This window comes from Ambystoma mexicanum, chromosome 1p (assembly GCF_040938575.1).
Source record: "Ambystoma mexicanum isolate Mex_15411 chromosome 1p, UKY_AmexF1_1, whole genome shotgun sequence".
In the NCBI taxonomy this organism is placed as follows: Eukaryota; Metazoa; Chordata; class Amphibia; order Caudata; family Ambystomatidae; genus Ambystoma; species Ambystoma mexicanum.
The window spans coordinates 156,267,251-156,288,299 of NC_090921.1; the positions used below are offsets into that span (position 1 = coordinate 156,267,251).

The 21,049-nt window shown below is 46.8% G+C and overlaps 1 protein-coding gene across 3 annotated transcripts in view; it reads left to right on the forward strand.

The window, feature by feature from the left end:
• The window catches only part of NEURL4 (neuralized E3 ubiquitin protein ligase 4), a 1,090,504-nt gene that overhangs the window by 244,225 nt on the left and 825,230 nt on the right, over positions 1 to 21,049 (forward strand). For all 3 annotated transcript variants that reach the window (XM_069645712.1, XM_069645703.1, XM_069645722.1), the window contains exons 13-15: positions 7,758 to 7,834; positions 7,993 to 8,071; positions 8,648 to 8,823. In XM_069645712.1, the coding sequence (XP_069501813.1) occupies positions 7,758 to 7,834; positions 7,993 to 8,071; positions 8,648 to 8,823 (332 nt within the window). The remainder of the gene's footprint in view (positions 1 to 7,757; positions 7,835 to 7,992; positions 8,072 to 8,647; positions 8,824 to 21,049) is intronic.

Below are 21,049 nucleotides of genomic sequence, written 5' to 3' on the forward strand. Positions count from 1 at the left end.
TCGGTGTCCTCACTGCCTCTGACGCAGTCGATTTCACTGGTCATCAACCCAGCGACGACCTCGACGACGATGTCCTCGTCGACGTAAGTTCTGGCCTGGAGACCAGAAGTATTCGATATGGAGTTTCCTGACACATTGCTACAGGAACAGGCAGCGTCAATTGCCTCGAAGGAAGACGACGGCTTCAGAATTGTGAGCCCGGAGGACCTCGGTCTACGAGCCAGGTTTCCATCAGGAGCAACCTGCTCGCAGGTGTTTACTCAACCTCCAAGCTCTCGGGCGACCCTGTCCATGGAGGTACTGTCCTCCTTACACTCGCTGCTGAAATCGCTGGACGAAAGGCTTCCACCTGTACCGTCGACACCCCCCGTCGACGAGCCCGGCCCTTCACACCGCCCGACCAGATCGATCGGGGTTCCAACTGTTCCAGCAGTCCAGGAGGAAGGTGAGCTTTCGGACTCCCTATCTGACCATGGGTCAGCGTCAGATATATCCCTCTCACCATCTAGGGATCCATCCTGGGTGTCGGATGTGGAAATGGAAACACCAAAGAGTCCCACTCACCCGTCACCACCGGACGATATAGGTGCCTTTCATTCCATGATGGAAAAAGCGTGCAAGGAGTTTGGCCTGGTCCAACAGGAGGAGAAAAAGGACTGTTTTCTTTTTGACCATATGGGCAAGAGTAGACGCTCAATATTCTCAATACCCATTTTAGACCATGTCTGGAAAGAAGGTGTTCAAACCATGCGTCACCCATTTTCTGAGCCTGCTGTCAAAGGCCGCATTGAAAAGAAATTTAAAGTACCAGACTCTACACCGAAGTGTCTTTCGGCTCAGCCTACACCGGACTCGGTGGTGTCGTCGGCGGCGACGAGAAAAGCGAAGGCCCAACATAAATGCTCTACCCCGCCAGATAATGAGGCGAGGCGCCAAGACGTGTTTGGTAAGAAGGTTCTTTCTGTGGGGACCTCAACGGTGAAAGCAGCTAACTCCCTGGCGATTGTGGCCAGATATGACAGGGCGATGTGGCACAGACTGGCACCTATTCTGGACCACCTCCCGGAAGAACATAGAAGAACGGCTATGTCCCTGGTTCGAGAAGGCGAAGAAGCATCTAATCATGCTATTAACATAGCGGTGGACCTGGCAGATTCGGGTTTTAAACAAATAAATAACGGAGTTGTTCTAAGACGCCAGGCTTGGCTTAAGTGCACCAACTTCAGACCCGAAGTACAGTATAAAGTCTTGGACATGCCCTTCGAAGGTGATCTTCTTTTCGGAGAAAAGGTGGACGAGGCCTTGAAGGGCATGAAGGAGGACTCGGATACAGCGCGCTCGCTGGGTTCTCTCCAGAGTGGTAAGCCCTTTCGTTCCTTTCGTCCCTTTAGAGGAGCATCTGGAAACTCAAGATTTTCAGCAACCAGGGATAGATCTTTTGGTAGATCAGCGTATCCTTCCCAAGGATAAAGACGCGCCTCTCAGACCACAAGCCGGCGCAGAAACTTCCAGTCTTCCAAGAGACGACCAACTTATTCGTCGTCGACGAGCAAACAGAAAGACCAACAATGACGGGAAGAGTACCGTTCTGGGAGGAAGAGTGTCAAGCTGCATCGAGGAATGGGAGGCCATTACAACAGATCAGTGGGTTTTGGACACTGTGAGGTACGGACATTCCCTACTATTCAAATGCAAACCTCCAAAATGTCCACCAATACACCTATCCCAGCCGCATCTAAACATCTTGAGGCAGGAAGTAACACTCTTGTTACAGAAAGGCGCCATCGAATAAGTCCCTGCATCGCAGAAAGGCCTAGGGGTATACTCACAGTGTTTTGTGGTAAAGAAACCAAACGGAAAATGGCGCCCTATTCTCGACCTGCGAGACCTCAACAAGACCCTACAGAGTCAAAAATTCAAAATGCTTACACTGCAGGAGGTGATCAAATCCGTCCAAAGGGACCATTTTTTGGCGTCACTAGATCTACAGGACGCGTACTTCCACATTCCGGTGTGTCAAAAACACAGGAGGTTTCTGAGGTTCATGGTAGGTCAGACACACTACCAATTTGCAGTGCTCCCATTTGGTCTAAAGTCCTCCCCAAGAACGTTTACAAAATGTTTGGCACCTGTGGCAGCCTGGCTGCGAAAGAGAGGGCATCATGTATACCCGTACCTCGACGACTGGCTTGTGAGGGGATCCTCCCCAGCGTCGACCAACGACAGCGTGCAAGCCACCTTACAACTTCTGCAACGACTGGGGTTTGCAGTGAACTTCGAAAAGTCTTCTCTAAAGCCCTCAAGGAGCTTGAAGTTCTTGGGATTTCAATTCGAAACCCACTCGGGAATAGTGAAACCGTCCCTAGACAGAATATTGAAGATCGAACAACTGACGAGTCAACTTCGCCTACAGAGCACATTTTCTGTGAGAAAATATGTGGCAATCCTGGGTTCCATGGCTTCGTGCATCCACCTAGTAGCAAACTGCCGATTGTTCATGAGGCCTCTACAGGAGTTCCTGTCGGACAGATGGAAGCAGGCCACGGGCCGGTGGTCAGACAGGATAACCGTCGACGACGAGGGTGTCATCAGATCCCTCCAATGGTGGAAAATCTTTCACAACCTGGACAGAGGGGTTCCTCTACAAGAGCCGGAATTTCAGAACACCATCATCACGGACGCCTCCCTGACGTGCTGGGGAGCACACATGAACGATCATCAAACCCAGGGCAGATGGTCTTCGACCGAATCGCACCTACACATCAACGTGCTGGAACTGAGGGCAGTGAGATGGGCCTTGAAATCATTCCTTCCACATATCAAAGGATCAAAAGTAAGAGTGCTGACAGACAACACGACAGCCATGTTCTATTTGATAAAGCAAGGAGGCACCAGATCCAGGAACCTTTCGGCGGAAGCTCAAAAGATCTGGCACTGGGCGTTGAAACACAACATATCCTTAGTTGCTTACCATCTTCGGCGTGTGAAGAATGTGCAAGCGGATTCCCTGAGCAGGACAATGGCTCAAATACACGAGTGGGAGCTGGACACCGGTCAGCTACAAATAATCTTCGAAAGGTGGGGGACCCCCTCAATCGACCTCTTCGCTACGAAAGAAAACAGGAAATGCGAACAGTTCGCGAGCAGATGGCCTCAAAAAGGATCCCTGGGGGAAGCGTTCTCGTTTCCTTGGACGGACAAATTCCTGTACGCTTTCCCTCCGTTCCCCCTTATACGGAGGACAATCCAGGGGATTCGCAGGTACAAATGCCTGGTCATTCTAGTGGCTCCGTATTAGCCGAGACAACCATGGTTTTCCGACCTCCTACATCTGTCGTTGGAACAGCCTATAACTCTCCAGAAAGTGCCGAACCTACTGTCCAGGGACAAGGGAACGGTGTGGCACCACAACCCAGACAGCCTCAACTTAACAGCATGGCTCCTGACTTTTCAGAGTTTGGCAACTTGAAAGTCTCGTCGGATTGCCGGAGAATTCTGCAGGCGGCTAGGGCCCCTTCGACTAACAAATCATACATATGCAAATGGCGAAGGTTCTGTACGTGCTGTCAAACACAGCACGAAATTCAGCCTTTAGACGTAACCCCTGAACAAATTCTTCCGTATCTTCTTCACCTAGCTGAGTGGGCTGTCATCATCGTCCATCAAAGTGCACTTGGCGGCCATTTCAAGGTTTACGAGGAGGAGACAGTCTTCACCATTATTCAGTGACAGACTGGTGAAACATTTCATGAGGGGTCTCTTTAGAACTTTCCCCCCTGAGAAACGGTTCCCACCTTCGTGGAGTCTAAATGTGGTGTTGGCTGCCTTAATGAAGCCTCCATTTGAGCCAATGTCCTCTTCATCCATGCAGTTCCTATCTTGGAAACTGGCTTTCTTAATTGCCATTACATCGGCTAGAAGAATGTCGTAATTACAGGCATTGGTCATAGATCCTCCATATATGAGATTCTTTAAGGACAAAGTATTTTTTATCAACCAACCCTACTTTCATCCCGAAAGTACCGACAGTCTATCACAAGCACTCGACCCTGGTCCTTCCTACTTTCTTTGCGTCCCCGTCGTCGACGGCGGAAAAAGCCCTTCATACTCTGGACGTCAAAAGGGCGTTAAAATTTTACCTGCAAAGGACGCAAGATATCAGAACTACCAGACAGTTGTTCATTGCCTACGGTCCGTCGACGAGGGGAAGGGCAATCTCCAAGCAAGGTCTGGCTCGTTGGGTCTCTTCGGCAATTACTTTTAGTCACTCCAAGGCTGGGAGACCCCTACAAGGACGCCCTAGAGCCCATTCCACGAGATCGACAGCCTCCTCCGCGGCTCTATGGGCAGGAATTCCTCTGACAGACATCTGCCAGGCGGCGGCATGGTCAGTTCCACACACGTTTACACGCCATTACTGCCTGGAAAGGCAGCACACGGATGAGGTACAGATGGGAAGGGCGGTGCTGCGCCATCTGTTTCAATGAGGTAAGCCAAATACGGTGAAGCTGTTGTCTCTTACCTTGCCTAGGTTTGTTCCCTTGATCTTATTTATGTATTACGAATATGTTTATATCTGAAAATATGTTGCTGCTTACACACATATATATACATATTTGGACTGAGAGTGTTTCTGGTAAAAGTAAGTTACATTGCATTCTCACCTCCGTCTTCGATGATACTGCTATACAATCTATTCTAAGCATGTGAATACATGAAAGATCCAATGCTGGAGAAGGGAGTCGTTTCTTACCTGTAACTCCATTTCTCCAGCGTTGGTATCTTTCATGGATTCACATGCGCCCTCCAGCCTCCCCAGATTGCAATGTGCAAGATATGTGCATAAGCAGGTTTCCCCTTTTCTACTTTGGAGGGGCCGAAATCTGACGGGACCCGCGGGGGCGGGGCCTTTTATACCATTACGTCCAACAGGGCTTGCGTGGACGGCCCCGGAGAGGACGTAGATGTGGATAGGACACACAAGTGTCGGAAATTTTTTTCCTATAGGAAACGACTATATATGTGTACCGAGGGTTCCCAGTCTGACGACGGGGAATATTCTAAGCATGTGAATCCATGAAAGATACCAACGCTGGAGAAATGGAGTTACAGGTAAGAAACTACTCCCTTCATGCTTAGGCCATCCCTATTTCCATAGTAGGCGCATATCACTAGTCCCAAGCGGGATGGCTCCCACTTGGTGTGTGGGGGGGGACAACAAATCACTTAGATTTGTCACATTATCTGATTGGACGGTGCCGGTCCTTACCATTATTCGTCTGTGGAAACTCTCAGCCTGAATTGTGGATAGATGGGGGAACCTCCAGATATTTCTCTTATTGTTCACTGGAGCAAAGACCCTGAAAGAAAGGCCTGCATTGAAGACCCAAAGACTGCTGCTTTTACGAAGCGGCGGATCCTTGGACTGGTTGGACAATCTAGTCCTGAACCCTGCACGAGAAGCCTGCCATTTCGGGATGTCTGAAGCATCCCAGATCTGTACTGTGGGCTGCCCGTTGGGGATCTGTTTTCTCGCAGCAATTTGCTTGACTCATTTGTTCGAGGGTTTTTTTCTCCATTTTTTACGGCCCAAAAATGTGATCAGAGTCCCCTGCGATCTCCCCACCTTTCTAAATACATAAACCCAACCCCCATCTACATTTGAGTGAACGCCGTAAAAAAAACGAACAAATGGGCCTTGAACAAAATGGGCTAGTACCGCCCGTTCATTGTAAAGGTCTCTGCTGCACTGGTTGCAGTCTCAAGCTGGAGCTTTGGACTCTGCAGGTCGTCAACTTGTGGCCTAAAATCCTTTCTTTTGCTGCTCTCCTAGATGAAGAGGGGCCTTCCTGGAGAACATCTTTAATGCCACCATGATTAATTCCTGCTGACCCTTGACCCGGTGTGCTGCTTCATTGTAGCCCTGTTTCCGCTATTACATGTTACTTGGAGGACTCTTCATGTCCTGGGACTTGCTGTGGTTACTGTCCTGAAGAGTCTTCCCTGTCCAGCAGCAAGTCTGTAGGAGCTGTCCGAAAACCTGTGATCGGAACTGCCATGTAGCTTAACCCAATCCTAAATCTTCAGCCGCTGCACCTGCAACCTCTGGGCAAACTCTGGGCTTCAACAGGACCAGTGGCAGAAATGTCCCAAGCAGTGGCCACTCTGAAAATTTGACCGTGGTGTGCGAGTATACTTACATGTTTCTGGCCTCCCAACCTGCCTGGTGTGATCACTAGATTTCTAGACCAGGATCCCCACTGGATAACTGCTAATGTGGCGTTATTGAGATTGATCCCCATAAAATGTTTACTTAGCTACTAAATCTAAAAGTGCTTTTAAATGCATTATTGTACCAACCGTTTGGCTTTGGCAAAGGTTGTGCAGGGAGACTTTTGTGTGAACTAATATTTGATTTTCTGTTTAGTTAATTTTACTTACAAATGACACCAATAGCCCCTCGGGCCATCCTTGCTGATCAGCACTCCTTCACTGCATTGAGTTTGGGTTGACTGTGTCAATAGCCATGTTCGCTGTTTAGGTTGGCCTCTCAGAACCTGCTTGCAGAGCTTGTTCTGAAAAATTCATCCAAACACCAGTCATCTTGTCATTGTGCGTTGTCAGCATCTATTTTGCCCCCTGGCTTTCCGCACCTCCACAAATACACAATTTGCAAATGTTGTCAATTATAATATTGTTCAGTATCTGCATTCATTGTTTGGGCATGCATTTATTCCAAGTGTGTTGTTGGTGTGCATGGTGGGGGCTTGCATACACATATATCTTCTGCAAACACATGTATGTTTAGTTACTCTAGAAGTGCTTGGCGGGTCTGATTATATATGCTTTATATTTTGGGAGATTTAAACAAAAGAAAATTGTGGTGTGAATCAGTTCCAGGTAAAGACTAGGCATGTGCAAACAGTCTCACAAATTGAATTTTTCCATTTCAAGATCCTGTTTTTTGGGGTCTAAGAAACTGCATTGCAAAATAAATCTTGAATTCAACATTCTTTTTTTACATCAAAAGGTCAATGATAAATCACAGAATTTGGCATGTTTGAATGTGACCGGATCAGTCACATTCCAAGATGGGTCAACTTTCATGAACTAGGTGAAATATTACACAGGAAAATATTTTCTCACTCTGTGGTGTGAAGGGCTTGATTCACAGTCGTGTTTTATAATGGCGCATTTCCATCGGAAAACACTCTGTGAATCAGGCCCAAAGAGTCATGTAACCTTAACGATGGTGTTGATACAGCATCACTAGAATACACACAATTGTGTTGCCTACTGTTTAAATTGTATTAAGTGTCTTTTAGAGCTGATTTAGTGTTGTAATCCTTGTGATTATTTTGAAGCTTTCCTTTCATAAAGGGTGTATCCTTCAGTAAATATACTGTCTGTGCGAGCTGTCCTTTGACCAGCCCTCTTTCCGCCTAATGGTGCATCAAGACTGCTCCATCACACTTAGAATTGTTAAGCTTTGTAATACCCTTTTATGATGTGCATGCATCAACGGGAAAGAGGCGATTTCCACTTTCCATTACTTCTGATGGCTAGATTGATTGGCTACTGAGTATGTAGAGTAGGAGAAAGGGGAAGTACAGAGCAGTATGATGAAAAGGGTGATGGGAGCCCTAAATGGGCAGTAGAATAGATGTGATATTTAGGCGGTTAACAGGTTGTCGCGCAGTTCAGTTTTCATTATATTTTTGCCCTCTTGTAATTCGTTATGGTATTTTTTGTTGCAGGGCACTACGTGATGGTGAACTGTTTGAGATTGTCATTCAGAAAATGGTGGATAGGTGGTCTGGTTCTATTGAGGCAGGTACGTATTGTTTGATTGCAGATGCAAGCATGTTGAGCTTAGGTAGAGGGGTGCTGGTGAAACACAAGGTAAACTTAGATTTGAAGGTGTTTTATTTCCAGAGGTTTGAAAAATCATTGTTCCCCTGTGCTCTTCAGTAACTCCTTCATGTCTTGTAGGTGTGACCGCCATCCGGCCGGACGAGTTGGAATTCCCCAACACCATGACTGACATTGACTACGACACTTGGATGTTGAGGTAATAAGTTGTGTGTGTGTGTGCGGAGCCAGACTTTAGTGCTATTTTTACCTCTGACTTACCAAAAAGTCTCCTCCCGTTAATTAATCTCACAAAGACTTGAGGACATTTCTGCCAGATCTCTTTTGCATCTCCTTCTCTTCCCTCCGTTGTTATGATGCCATGGGGTCTGCTGCTAGACACCTTTTGGTGGTGGTCTCCATTTACACCTTATGAACATCTCTGCCTTGTTGGCTGGCCCTGTATTGAGTGCATATTAGCTCCTTGTGTCATTGTTTCTCTTGTGTGTTTGGTAGACGGGCAGGAGTGTCATTATCCATCTCTTGTTCCTTCATTATGACAGAGCTAGAGTTCTTTTTCCCATAGGGTGGTATCTAGACACCTCGTTCCTTTGCACAACCTCTTTTGTGTTGAGGAAAGGGATGATCCGTTCCCTACCATGGTTCCTTATTCCCAGTGATTTTCCTTGTTCTGTTCTTTCATGCTCTCCATGTGTTAATTTCGGAGCAGTTCTTCCTTTTTGTGATCCTAGTGGCAAGAAAGCTGTCTGAATCACTCTGATTTTCTTATTCTCAGTGGCACAGCCATCATGCAAGATGGTAATACCATGCGTAACAACTATGGTTGCGACTTGGACTCCCTGACCACAGGATCTCGAATCGGCATGATGCGTACGGCCAAGGGCGATTTGCACTACTTCATCAATGGCGTAGACCAAGGCATCGCCTGTTCTGGATTGCCTCCAGGCAAAGGTATTTACTCTGAGCGCAAAATAACAATTACATAAAATCATGCAAACACAGGTAAAATACAAAGGCTCTGATTGAGGGTCTATAGTGGGTGCATGAACTGTTTTGCCTTTGTAACTGTTGGGTATGTTTTTAACTTTAGTTAAAAATCTCCCTCACTTGTTAGACCACCACACTTTTTGCTGGACTGGTGGATTATTTGTCCCTATACCTCAGTGAGTGGGAACCTTTTTCCACACACTCAGATCTTTTTACTCTTTTTATGGGTGTCATTTTGAAGACTCTCCATAGTGTCCTTTTTCATTTCATCCTCTTTGACTACGTTTGGCATGTACAACCTATTGTTGCTGGGTTGCCCTTTGGGATCTGACCCCTCTTCCCCCCCGCCCCCTTTTTAATTTTCTCTGGCTAACCTTGTGAGAACTACAGTTCCCAAGGATAGAAAGGATTTTTTATCCTCCACTTTATTTTGGTGAGACCAGCACACTCCACTTTGTGTAGTGCTGGGGGGTTACAGTGTATCCCCTTTCTCATTCTCACAGTAACATTTCTGTTACAGGGACAAGCTTACCTTAAACGGCTGGTGGCAGAGTGATCCTTTTTATGAATCCGGTGCACCTTTACCACATCTGCGGTAAAGGCACCCATGGGTGCCCATTTTACCAAAAGGGCCCCTGTCTTCTTTTTCTGCCATTTTAGTGTTCCTTTCCCTTATTCGGTCCTTCCTCTGGCCTCCAGGGTAGCAAAGTCCTTTATGTGAATTTTATCTACGGCGGGAGACTTGGGTCTAGCCCACCCAGGCTCCTGAATGTGTGTGAATGTAGGAAGTGAGTGAGGAGTCCAAAACTCTGCCCCTCTTTGTCTTCCTGCCTTCGAGAATCCAGTTCCAAGGGGTAGTCGACCACTGGACCTGAATCCGAAGAGGAAGATGAAGAAACTGTGGCTGAGATGATTTTCAGCAACCGGAGAGCCTGCTGAGTAACCAGAGCAGCTGTTGCCCTTCCTTCCTAGCGACCTTTGGAATCTGAAAATGATGACCCTGACCCAGATTCTGGTGTGATCCACTAGACACCAGAAGACCTGCATTTTGAGCCTTCCCACTACGACCTTGCCGGGCTGCAATACACCAATACCCTAGGACCTCAAGCCATTGTACGGTCTTCTGAATTCCGAATTGAGCTGACACTTTGGTGGCATGCTGCTGTGCCTCCAGACACATGAATCAAGTCAGTCCCCTCACCAGTGTGCTAGACCAGATTAGTGACAAGAATCTGACCAGCGATATTCCGTCTTCTAAAAAAAGGGCCCAAAACCACAGAGCCGCATCCATCCGTGAAGAAACTCTTTCCTGGAGTCTTCCGCGTTGATCCCTGCTGCAAAATCCCTTCCAGAGTCTGGTCTTCATTTTCATGACAAAGGAATCCATTGACTGGGTTATTGGCTGCAGATCCTGAAATCTTCCTGCTGCAAACTCTTCTTCTGTGCTGAGGTACTGTGTTGGCTGGGGTATTTACTTACATTAAGGTTTTGTGATTCCTACGTACTTTTGGGGTGTTTCTTGTGATTTGGAGGCCTCTAATCCAGTTCACCCAGGCCCACTGCTGGAATCCTCTAGGGTGTCTTCTCTGAGGTCCCTGGACCATTTCTAACTCTAAAGTGAACTACTTGTTTTGAAGAGACTTCCTCAGGAACTTGCAATTGAACCCTCTCTCACACTGCTTACAGCTGGCACCTAGACCCCTAGTGTCCCTCTTCTGCCTCTTGAGAGAACTCATGCAATAGACTACGGAAGGGCTGGATAAGAAAAGGATTCTTGCTTGAAAAGTATAGCAAGTGTTTAAAAGTTACTTACTTGTGTTAGCTAGATTTATCATTATTCTGCTTCATCTCATGTACTGATCTCATCTCATGTACTTCAATTGAAGTACATTAGAGAGGCAATTAAGAATGATTGGCAAGAATATGACCAAACCATTAGAGATTATGCTCTGATCAAAGATGAGATTTGGTTGGATCTTGATTTCTTATATAGGGGTGATCGAGTAATCCCCCCAGTGGGTCTGAGAAATAGAATAATTGCTTTAGCCCATGAAGGGCATATGGGCAGGAATTTTACTAAGAGAAGGATGAGGAGTTCATACTGGTGGCCTGGTTTATGGAGAGAGGTGGAAGAGAGCGTGAGGAATTGTCATGCGTGTGCCACGAGTGACAAAACCAAGATAGTGAGAGACACCGCTACAGCCTGTGGAAATCCCTGACAAAGTCTGGTCCAAAGTTGCTGTGGACATCATGGGACCATACGAAAACTTGGAGGTGGTTAAAATTTACATAGTGGTTTTAGTCGATTACACTTCCAAGTGGGTGGAGTGGAGAGTTGTTGAGGAAAATGTCTCCACTGGAAAAGTCCTGAATTTCCTAAGTGACATTTTTAACAGAGAAGGGGACCCAAAGGAAATTGTGTCGGATAATGGGCCTCAGTTCACTTCTTTGGAGCTCCAACAGTTTCTTAAAGAAAGGGCTATCAACCATATAAAAACATCTTTGTACCATCCTATTGCAAATGGGCTTGTTGAGAGGATGAACAAGTTTGTGAAGGGACTAATACAGGTAGCTGTTTCAAACTCCCTTCCAAGGAAGGAAGCTCTCAAGGAAGCCCTTTGCACGTACAGAACCACACCACACCGCACTCACTTACTGAAGTTGAACCCTTTACCATGATGAGGGCTAGGCAAGCATTCAATCGCCTGAGACCTGTTTTCAAAGGCAGGGAATGAACACTTGGATCTAGAACAAATTATAAAGAGAGTGAGCGAGAAACAAAGAAAGTACAAAGACTACTATGATCACAAGAAGGGAGTTATTGTGAAGACATTCAAGGAGGGTGATTAGGTATCTGTCAAGTAACCCATAAAGACGATGAAAGGTGAATCCAGATTTAGACCACCACAGAGTACAGAGCTGTTCTGGAAAATCCGTGGTGTTGGAGGATGGCAAGAGGTTGTCCATTGATGACATTGTTTGGGTGCGCAGTGATAATGAATGTCCCAGCACCAGTAACGTTCCTAAATGTATGGCACGGGATGCTATAGACTATGGTGCGCAGGACATAGGTCAAGGAATTCACATTGATGAGACTGGGAGTAGCAATGTACTGTCATGATCTCTGCTTCCAAAAGGTCAGGGTTTTCCCAACTCCCTTGGAAGCAGATCCATAACCCAGGTTCCGAGTGCCAACCAGTCCCAATTGGGACCTTTTGGAACCAGTCCTGGCGCTAGTGGCACCAGGCTCATAAATATGCCCAGTCCCAGCGCTGGAAGCGCCGGGCTCATAATGCTTGGGTGGACTTACCTGCAGCAGACCATGCTGCTTACTTGCCTGCCAGTTGAGCCTCTGATCCTCTTCTGTTTGGAACTACTTTTCCTGTTGGGTGGGGCAGGAGCCACTCCCTAGATTCAGAACACTGGAACTCTTCTGGAAAGCAGGAACTTTTTTCTTACCTAGGCGTGGCTGTGGAAGGAGACACCTAAGCACTACAGGAGGCTATTTAAACCACACCCGATGGATGAATCTTGCTTTGCGTTATTCTGCATCCTCTGCAGCAGAACGCTCATCGTGTCTTCTGCATCTGATCCTGGGCCTAAGGAAAAAGGCTTACCATCCTGAATCCAGTCTTCAGCAACACCTATAAAGACAAGAAAGAACAGGTTAGCGTTACGGTCTTCAGTGACAGCTCTTCACTTACCTGGTCCATCGGCTGTCACCAATGCCTCGCGCTGCATTCCGGCATCTGAAAGACAAAGGCTTACCTACTCTTCGTGCGCTCCGGAGGTCTTCACACTGCATTCCGGCATCTGAAAGACAAAAGCTTACCAACTCTTCGCACGCTCCGGAGGCCTTCGGCGCTGCATCCCGCATCTGAAAGACAAAACAAGGTGCGTTTAAAGACATTGGGGAACTTTAATACTCACGTGCCATTACTCCTTTCCACATCTAACCCAGTGGGTATTCCGGCACCCTGCAGCCGCTCCGAACTTGTACCTGCAAAATAAAAAGACAGTTAGAGCGCATCGTGAAGCAGGCAACAAGCGCTTACTTACGTGCTTCCAGGCGCTTCTATTTATCACACGGGCTCCATCTTCAACTCACTTCAGCCCGTCATCTGCCATCGCCGGAACCCTGCAAAACAAGAAACATCATTACTAAAGACTTTAAAGACATTAGAATTACTCGAAACTTACCGTTCGTGCAGTAAACGACGGACAGCAGTCCTCTGAAGTCAAGAGGCCTGCTCCCCTTATCCAGTGAAGAAACTGGTTACAGCACCCTGCCCCGAGGCAGATGGAGAGCACGGCGTTCACTTACCTAAGGTGAGAGCGTTAACCTTTGGGGTTCTACAGGAGAAGAGAAAGGGAAGAAGAGAGAGACATTCAATAACCCAGTTCCTTAATCCCATATTTTCTATCTGCAGACATCTTACCCTTCAAGTCAGACATACAGTGCACAGAGGTCCAGCCCAAAGAGCCAGCCGTGTGTTACACATCACCTTTGCAGATACGGTATACGCCCAGTCAAGACCGGCGCCTCTACGGGAATCAGGTGAGCGTTACATGTACCCATATGCAGTGGGTTGTCTAAAAGAAATCGCAGAATCATTCGAAATTTTAAAGATGATTATGTATATTACTAGGATTCATCTTTCACTAACTTGAATGTCCTGTATTATAGTTATAGAGCTTTTCAAATCCTAGTATGGATATGTGTATGTATTACATCGTTAGTTGAAACTTTTTTTAATATAAGTAAGGGGGATGTTATACAATGTATGGGTTCCACACGTTACGCAGTAGCGCTGCGTAATGTGTGGCATCCAAGTTGTTATGGTTCTGGAACACACAGTTCAGAATCATTGTGTATGCGGTTTTCTCCTTGGAGGCAGATCTCCGACGGCTCTACAAATAAACCTCGTCATACACTTACTATCAGCTTTTGTGTGTGACTTCATAACACAGAGTTCGAGAGGCATTGTGTATGATTGAGAGTTTTGAAGATAATCCTTTCCTTAACGGGTAGCCATTGGGCATTTCTTCTGGCTTCAGAGATGTGATCTCCTTTGGGGATTTTAAGGGCAGCACGGATGGCATTATTCTGGATTACTTGTAGTTTGTGGATGTTGTAAAATGAGGTGCCAGCAAAGAGGGCGTTGCAGTAATCCAATCTGGCTCCAATGATGGCTCTTGCGATGGTGAGGCAGTCAGTTGGGGTTAGGAAGAGTCTGGCAGCATTGATGAGCTTCGTTGTGTAAGGTGCGGATGTCGCGATGGCATTGACCGAACGTTTTAGGGAGAGTGAGGAATCTAGGTGCACTCTTAGGGTTTTTACAGAGTTGGAAACCGGTATCTACAGATTGTCAATGTTGGAGTTGACATATTAGGTTGGGAGGCTTCTTAAGACTGAAGGAGGCTCGACCAACAGGATCTTGGTGGTCTTGTTATTTGAACAGAGGTCATTAGTAGCCATCCAGGCTTGGCCAGCAGAGTAGATTGAGTTCAGGGCGGGGGAGTTGATGTGGTTACCGGTTAAGGGTAGGAGGATTTGCGTATCATCTGCATAGTTCGTGTAGGAGGTACTGATTGGAATCCTGAAGGTTGAATACGGGTTTGGTGAATATATTATAGAGTGTAGGGAAAACACAAGATCCTTCGGGCACTCCGAAGGTGATGGGTGAGTGGCGGGCACAGGCTGTGTCCCAGAAGATTCAAATTGTTCTTTCTGCCAGTAAAGAAGCTATCCAGGCGTGGCTTCATCTGAGAAATCAGCTGCTGTGGTGAGATGGTGGCATAGGATCTTGTGGTTGAGCAGGTCAAAGGCAGCCAAAAGAACGAATAAGAGAAGGGGAGCTGGCTTGCCTTCATCTCTGATAGGCTAGTTGATTTTTTAGGTCCAACAGGGATGTTTCAGTCCCTTGGCCAGGTCTGAAACTGGATTGGCGTAGTCCAAGTATCAGTTTGGATTCTAGATAGTGCTGGATCTGAAGATACGCAGCCATGTTCTGAATCTTAAGCAGAAAAGATACTGTTGTGATGGATCTGTAGTTGTTGGGCATAGCTGGGTCAAGTGAGGGTTTTTATTAGGAGCGGGAGGACCCATGCTTCCTTTATTACAGTAGGCACTGTACTAGTGGAGAAGGAGGCGTTAATGAAACTAGTAAACAATGAAATGAGTGCTTCTGCACATTCTTTGACGGGGGCAGGGCAAGTATCTCCATTGCATCTTGAGGGTTTGAGACTTTTAAGGATGGTACTCGCTCCGGTTTCTGAGACCTGTCGGAAGTGGAAGGCGACTTGCTTTGGGTGGCCAGGTGGTGACAGACCAGGTGGCTGGGCTTTGACAGAGGATTGTTTGATAGCAATTCTTTCATGAAGGGTGGACTTTGTTTAGGGGGGCCTCTTGAATATTCGGCCACCAGGCTTTATCTTTGATGATGCATGGGGTGGGCTGTTGCTGGGGCTTCAGTTCCTTAAGGGTGGTGAAAAGCTAATTTGTGTTTTAGTTTGCTTTAGCAATTCTCTCCTTGTAGGAGGTGGCCTTGGCGTGGATGATGGCTAGACTAGAAGACATGGCTGCAGACATAAACAGTAATTTGTGGGAGTCTGTTAGGCGTTTTTGCCAGGATGTATCCGCCTGGCGCTTTTTAGCTCTCAGGATTTGGAGGTCATCAGTGAACCATGAGTTGGCTTTGGAGAAGTACTTTAGCTTTCCGGGGAGCCAATGGGGGCGACTGTATCGACTGCGCTTTCTAGTGTCTTTAGGTAGAGGTCAGCCAGCAGCGCTGGGTCTTTGGTCCAGTGCATGAAATGGTTAGTGTGGAGCTTGACAAGGAGTGGTTCAATGTTAACCCTTGTGATTTTGTGGGAGCTTCTCACCCAGGTAGATGGAGTCTCAAGGTGTATGTAGGCTGGAAGTCCTGGGCTAACAGGATAGCAAAACTTATGATGAAGTGGTCAGACCACGGGCATGGAGAGATCTGTGACGTTGACCGGACAATTTAGGTCCCCCAACCAGTCCAAACTGCGGCCCTTGGCATGGTTAGGAGAATTGATGCAGAGTGTGAGGCCTGGTAATTTTAACACATTTGCCAATGAGGAAGCGTTGTGGTCTGTGGAGTCATTCAGGCCTAAGTTCAAGTCGCCTAGAAAGATAATTTTAGAGGTCGGTTTGAGGTTTGCACTGAGGAGATCGTCCTCGAAAGTGCCTATAAGTCTTGGTGGCTGTAAAGTAGGTTGAGTGATATTGAACTAGTGGCAGAGGTGGTGAGTTTAATGGAGAGCAGGTCACAGTTCCCACCTAGTTTGGCTGGGCACTCTCTAATATTGAGATGTCTTTATAGATGAGGGCAACCCCACCTCCCCTGGTTTCCTGCCCATCTGCTCTTAGCATGGTGAACCCAGGGAATGGCAAGGGATGGCGCCGATCTGGAGGCCTTGGTGGAGCCAGGACTCAGTGACGGCGAGGAGATCGAAGTTATGTGGGATGAGGAGGTTTTGGCTATCTAGGGCATGGGCTGCCATAGATCTGGCATTTATCAGAGCACTTCTTAATACTGTCGGTTGTGAGATCGGGTGTTGGTAGAGGCTTGGTGCGATAATGGTGGTGTTGTGTGTGCCTTTGTCGGGAATACGTCAGCCGGGGGGATGGAGCTCAGAGTGCATAGAGTGTGGTTCTGGTAGAGGGGGTAAGTCGGTTTGATGGTGGACTGTAGTGTGTAACTGGACGCGGCTTGCTAACGGAAGGTTTCTCATGGAGTTTGGCTGTGTATATCTTTGGCATAGTCTCATTTGTCGATGCGATGGTGGGTGGATGGCTGGTCAAAGTGTCTGGGGTGTGGGTGTACCAAGGGTGCCCTGTATCCCTACGGTAGAGTGATTGCTGTGTTGGTACCCTTGCATTAGAGGATAGGGTCTTGGGTTGAGCAGAACTCAGTACTGCATGAAGCCGCTCCCCTGTTGCACCACAGAGTTGTAAGCTCTTGGTGGCTGTGAGTTTCGGGGGGCGTGAGATGCCAGTGGGGCGAAGGCTACTGGTGTGGGCTTTTAGACGTTGGAGCTGGCTGGTGTAATTTGGGCGCAGGTGGCTTGGTCATCAGCATAGCTTTAGCAGAGGGAGTAACGGGTGTCAGGGGGAGGGGGGATGTTAAACTGACTAGTGCAATTCAGCAGAGGGGCATTAGACGTAGTAGCAGATGCACGTTTTCCTCTTAGCACAGGTTTGATGTTATGCTTTTTTGTGCCGCTATTCTGCGTGGCGGTGGCATGCTTCCGAGTTGAGGCTGCGGGGCATGTTGCTGGCGATTGGGCTTCTGGTTACCATGCAGGAGAGTGGCAGAGCGCGCCACTGGCCTTGTGACGTGGCCTTAGGACGCTGGCTCCACCTTCCGGCTGCGCTCTGGTGCTTCCATTTCGGAGGCTATGGGCTATGGGCTATGGTCGAAAGTATCCACAGGAACCTTTGTCTTCTGCTGCCTTTGTCTTCTGCTGCTTTTCAAGACTTAAAGCCTCTCCAAAATGCCTTTTAGCTATGGTTGCGTTTTGGACTTTACAAGTTTGGACTTGCTGTACAGGGAAACTGCCTCTAGAACCTGAAGCTCTACTAGGATAACACTAACCAACGGTTTTCCTTCCCAAAAATCACCATCTTATATGTTTATGCTGACTAAATGCAATTATTGTATTACTTTGTGCGTAGAATTACTGATTGCGTGGTAGACTTGTCAAACTCCTGTAACAATTGTGTGCGTTCAGCAACTACCATCTAAGTGGCCTTTTGAAAGTATTGAAAAGTATACCTGTTACGCTCACCTGGTCTCCGCGGTGGCGTTGGGTCACGGTTGGAGCCCTCCCTTGACTTGACTCATCGGAATCACCTTCCCCGCCAGATAGTGGTTGGACCTGCGGCTCGTGAGATGGGTGTTGCCCCTGAGTGAAGCGGAGAGGCAATGAAAATGGAGTGGTGATATTGTGCCAAAATACGGTGTGCAAGCGATTTCCCGTATAAGCTCACCTGTAGTTTTGTAATGTTGAGCTATCCATCCTGCTTATCCTAGTAGGGGGGGGCGTAGAACTGACTAAGTTACTTCACTGGTCTGTGGGAGTGTTGATCCAGACCAGCTGCGACCAATCCACTTATAAGGTAAGTCTTTTGTTATGACTATTGTTCGATTAGACCGTCTGTATTTCGTCTAATAATAATTCTTGCAATGTCCCATTCCATTTCCATAGGTACAGAGAAGTAAATTGGGACCCAAGAGAGTCTGGAAGACCTAGAGGCTGAAGGAGTTTCAACAGTGACAGGTAAATTGGTCTTTATAAGGGAACTCTAGCCTTTTGTATGATGCGGCCGTGCGTTCGACATGCATATGAGTTCTAACCTGTTGTGTTCTTGTTTCCTCGTAGGTGCAGGCCGACTATGAAGAATGTCCGGATTCTCGATGAAGATTCGCAGTGGCAGGATGAAGACTCCGACTCTGACCGTGATGGAATGCAGGTAAGAAGAGAAGTCCGGCTGCGGCCGCAATGAGTTGCAGGTACGAAGCGCACTCATCGATTTAGTGGCTGGCAGCAGGTAAGATGCACGCTCAGCGATGTAGTGGTTGGCAGCAGGTAAGATGCGTGCCCAGCGATGTAGCGGCTGGCAGCAGGTAAGAAGCACCCACAAGCACCCACAGCGATGGAGTAGTTAGGGTGAAAGACGCTCCCGGCGATGTAGCGGTAGACTGCAGGTAAGGAGCGCTCTCAGGAGTATCTTCAGGATGGGTCTGCTGGAATCCAGTGATGCGCAGGTAACCACAGCGGAGAGCGTTACGATGCTGAAAGCAGAATAACGTGAGGCAAAGGCACGTGGATGGGCTGGCCTTATATAGGCTGGCTCAGGCCCCTCCCTTTAGCCCCGCCTACTGTCTCCACCTTGACCACCTTTGGGACTGTAGCACGTGCCTTCCAGTTCTGTTCTATGGCCACGCCCGGCCCAGCTGCACACGCCCTTGACATAGATTGTGCAGAGCACACTTTTACATGAGCCTGGCCCCAGAGGCACCAGGACTGGGTCCATTGGGACCCTGGGGATGAGGAAGGACTGGCCCCTTGACTAGTGGCCATGACAATACCTGTGTGTTGGTTTATTGTAATTATTTAACAGTGACGCTTGTGTGAATATAACAAATCTATATTTAATATAAATGGTCCCCGCTCTGGCAGAGTTCTGCAACCACTCTTTCGCCACTTGTGTCTTCACTTCCCCCCCTGAAGCCCTCCCTTGTTAACCCTCTTCTTAAGAAACCCACTGCCGACCCCTCCTGCCTGACTATCGCCCAATCTCCATCACTCCTTTCCTGGGCAAACTCCTAGAAAAGCTGGCCATCTCCCAGCTTAATCTTAACACTGAATCCATTGGTTGTTTCCATGACCAGCAGTCTGGCTTCAGAGCTGCCAGAAGTTTTTTTTTAAATTTTTTTTATTTTTTTTATTAAAATTGTATTTGATGCAAGCATCTTTACAATTTGTAAAAATCATACATTGATGCATAACTACATTAATACAAACTCATAAAACAGACAATATAAATGTTCAAAACCATCATTCTCTGATTATTAGCCAGAAAGGCTTCCCTTTTGATTCTTTTGATCTCATTTTTATATGCTAGAAGAATAGTTTTCTTCCTCAATATAAGCTCCCAAGACTTAAAATTCGATTTGCTAAGCTGCCGCAAAGCATAATTCTATTTTGTTTTTAAAGCACTAATTAGATGATTATGTTGAGGTTTTTTCTCAACCATAGGCTTGCTAGAGTTTGCGTACGCTATGCTGCCCAGATGCAATTGGATCATATTTAGATTTCATCTGTCAATTAAAAGAGCCAGTAGTTCACCACTGGGATTACAAGGAGGAACCCATAAATCACGATTCACTAGGCTATTAAGTTTCCTGCAAGTAGCAGGATGCCATTGCACCGACAGTAACTGCCTGTCAATAATAGGAAAGAAAGATTCACATCAACTTTGTACTTATCAATACTTATAGCGAGTGCGCACTCCAACAACAGATGGTCACTATTCCCTGCTCTGACTAAATTAAGTGGACCTGCTGTCCTAGCTACACCATTAGACAGAATGATATAGTCTATATAGGACCTCATCCGGCCTCTCTGACAGGTGAAGGGGTTGATGTGAATGTTATCAGTAATTACATGAAGGTCCCAATCTTCAAAGAATTGGATCCAGGAGGAAGCCTTGAGCTGCGAAAGAGTGTTCATGACAGGCCCACTGAGCGGCGAATGCAGCGATGTATTAAAGTCACCTCCTAAGATAATTTCAAGGTTAGAATTGAGTAATAAAGCATCAGTCAGTATGGCGTTCAGTTTTCAGTAGGAATCGAATTTGGATTCCAGTAGAGTGAGACAATCAAAAAGAATCGGCGCACATTCATAGATAAGGATAAATGAATGACTAAAAACTGAGGAGAAGCTGCCAAAATATATGCAGAGCCATCAATGTAATTTTTAATCAAAACAGCCAGACCGCCATATGGTCTACCCACCGTTCCTTTTTCAGCATTGTGAGAGAATGCCGTATAACCCATCTTATACTTCAAGGCCATTGTTTCTTGTAAAATAATGATGGAAGGCAAATCACTACATTTAAGAGAATGGAACCATGTGTAAAAGTTTTTGAAGCCACAACGGTTCCAGGAACTAACAGAGAAAGAAGTATTTTATGATTTGTTACTCGACATATTGGCCAGTTTCTCTTTTAACGCAATACTGGCCTGCTGTGTATTAAATTCTAGATTTGTTAGGTGAACAGATGAGGATTCTGTCTGCGGCTGATGTTCAATAAAGGCAATAGATTCATCAATAGATGTAAACATAAACTATTGGTACCCAAGCGCGAACAAGTCGGATTCATGCTCCCAAATTAATTTGGCAATATGTGATTGCAATCTGCAAAGCATGCGACTATTCTTTATACAAGGAAGTTTGATCCATTCCACGTCCTCAGAAATCAAACTACGTAAGGCCGGAATCTGATGGAACAGTTTCATTAAAGCTGACGTATTAAGGAGGAGCGTTATTGTCTGTAGTTACAAACCATCCCATCAGCAATTTTAGTTCCATCGGTAAGTGCTCGAGCATGGAAACAGAAGTCACGACTTTGTTTCGAGGTTGGGTACCCATTCGT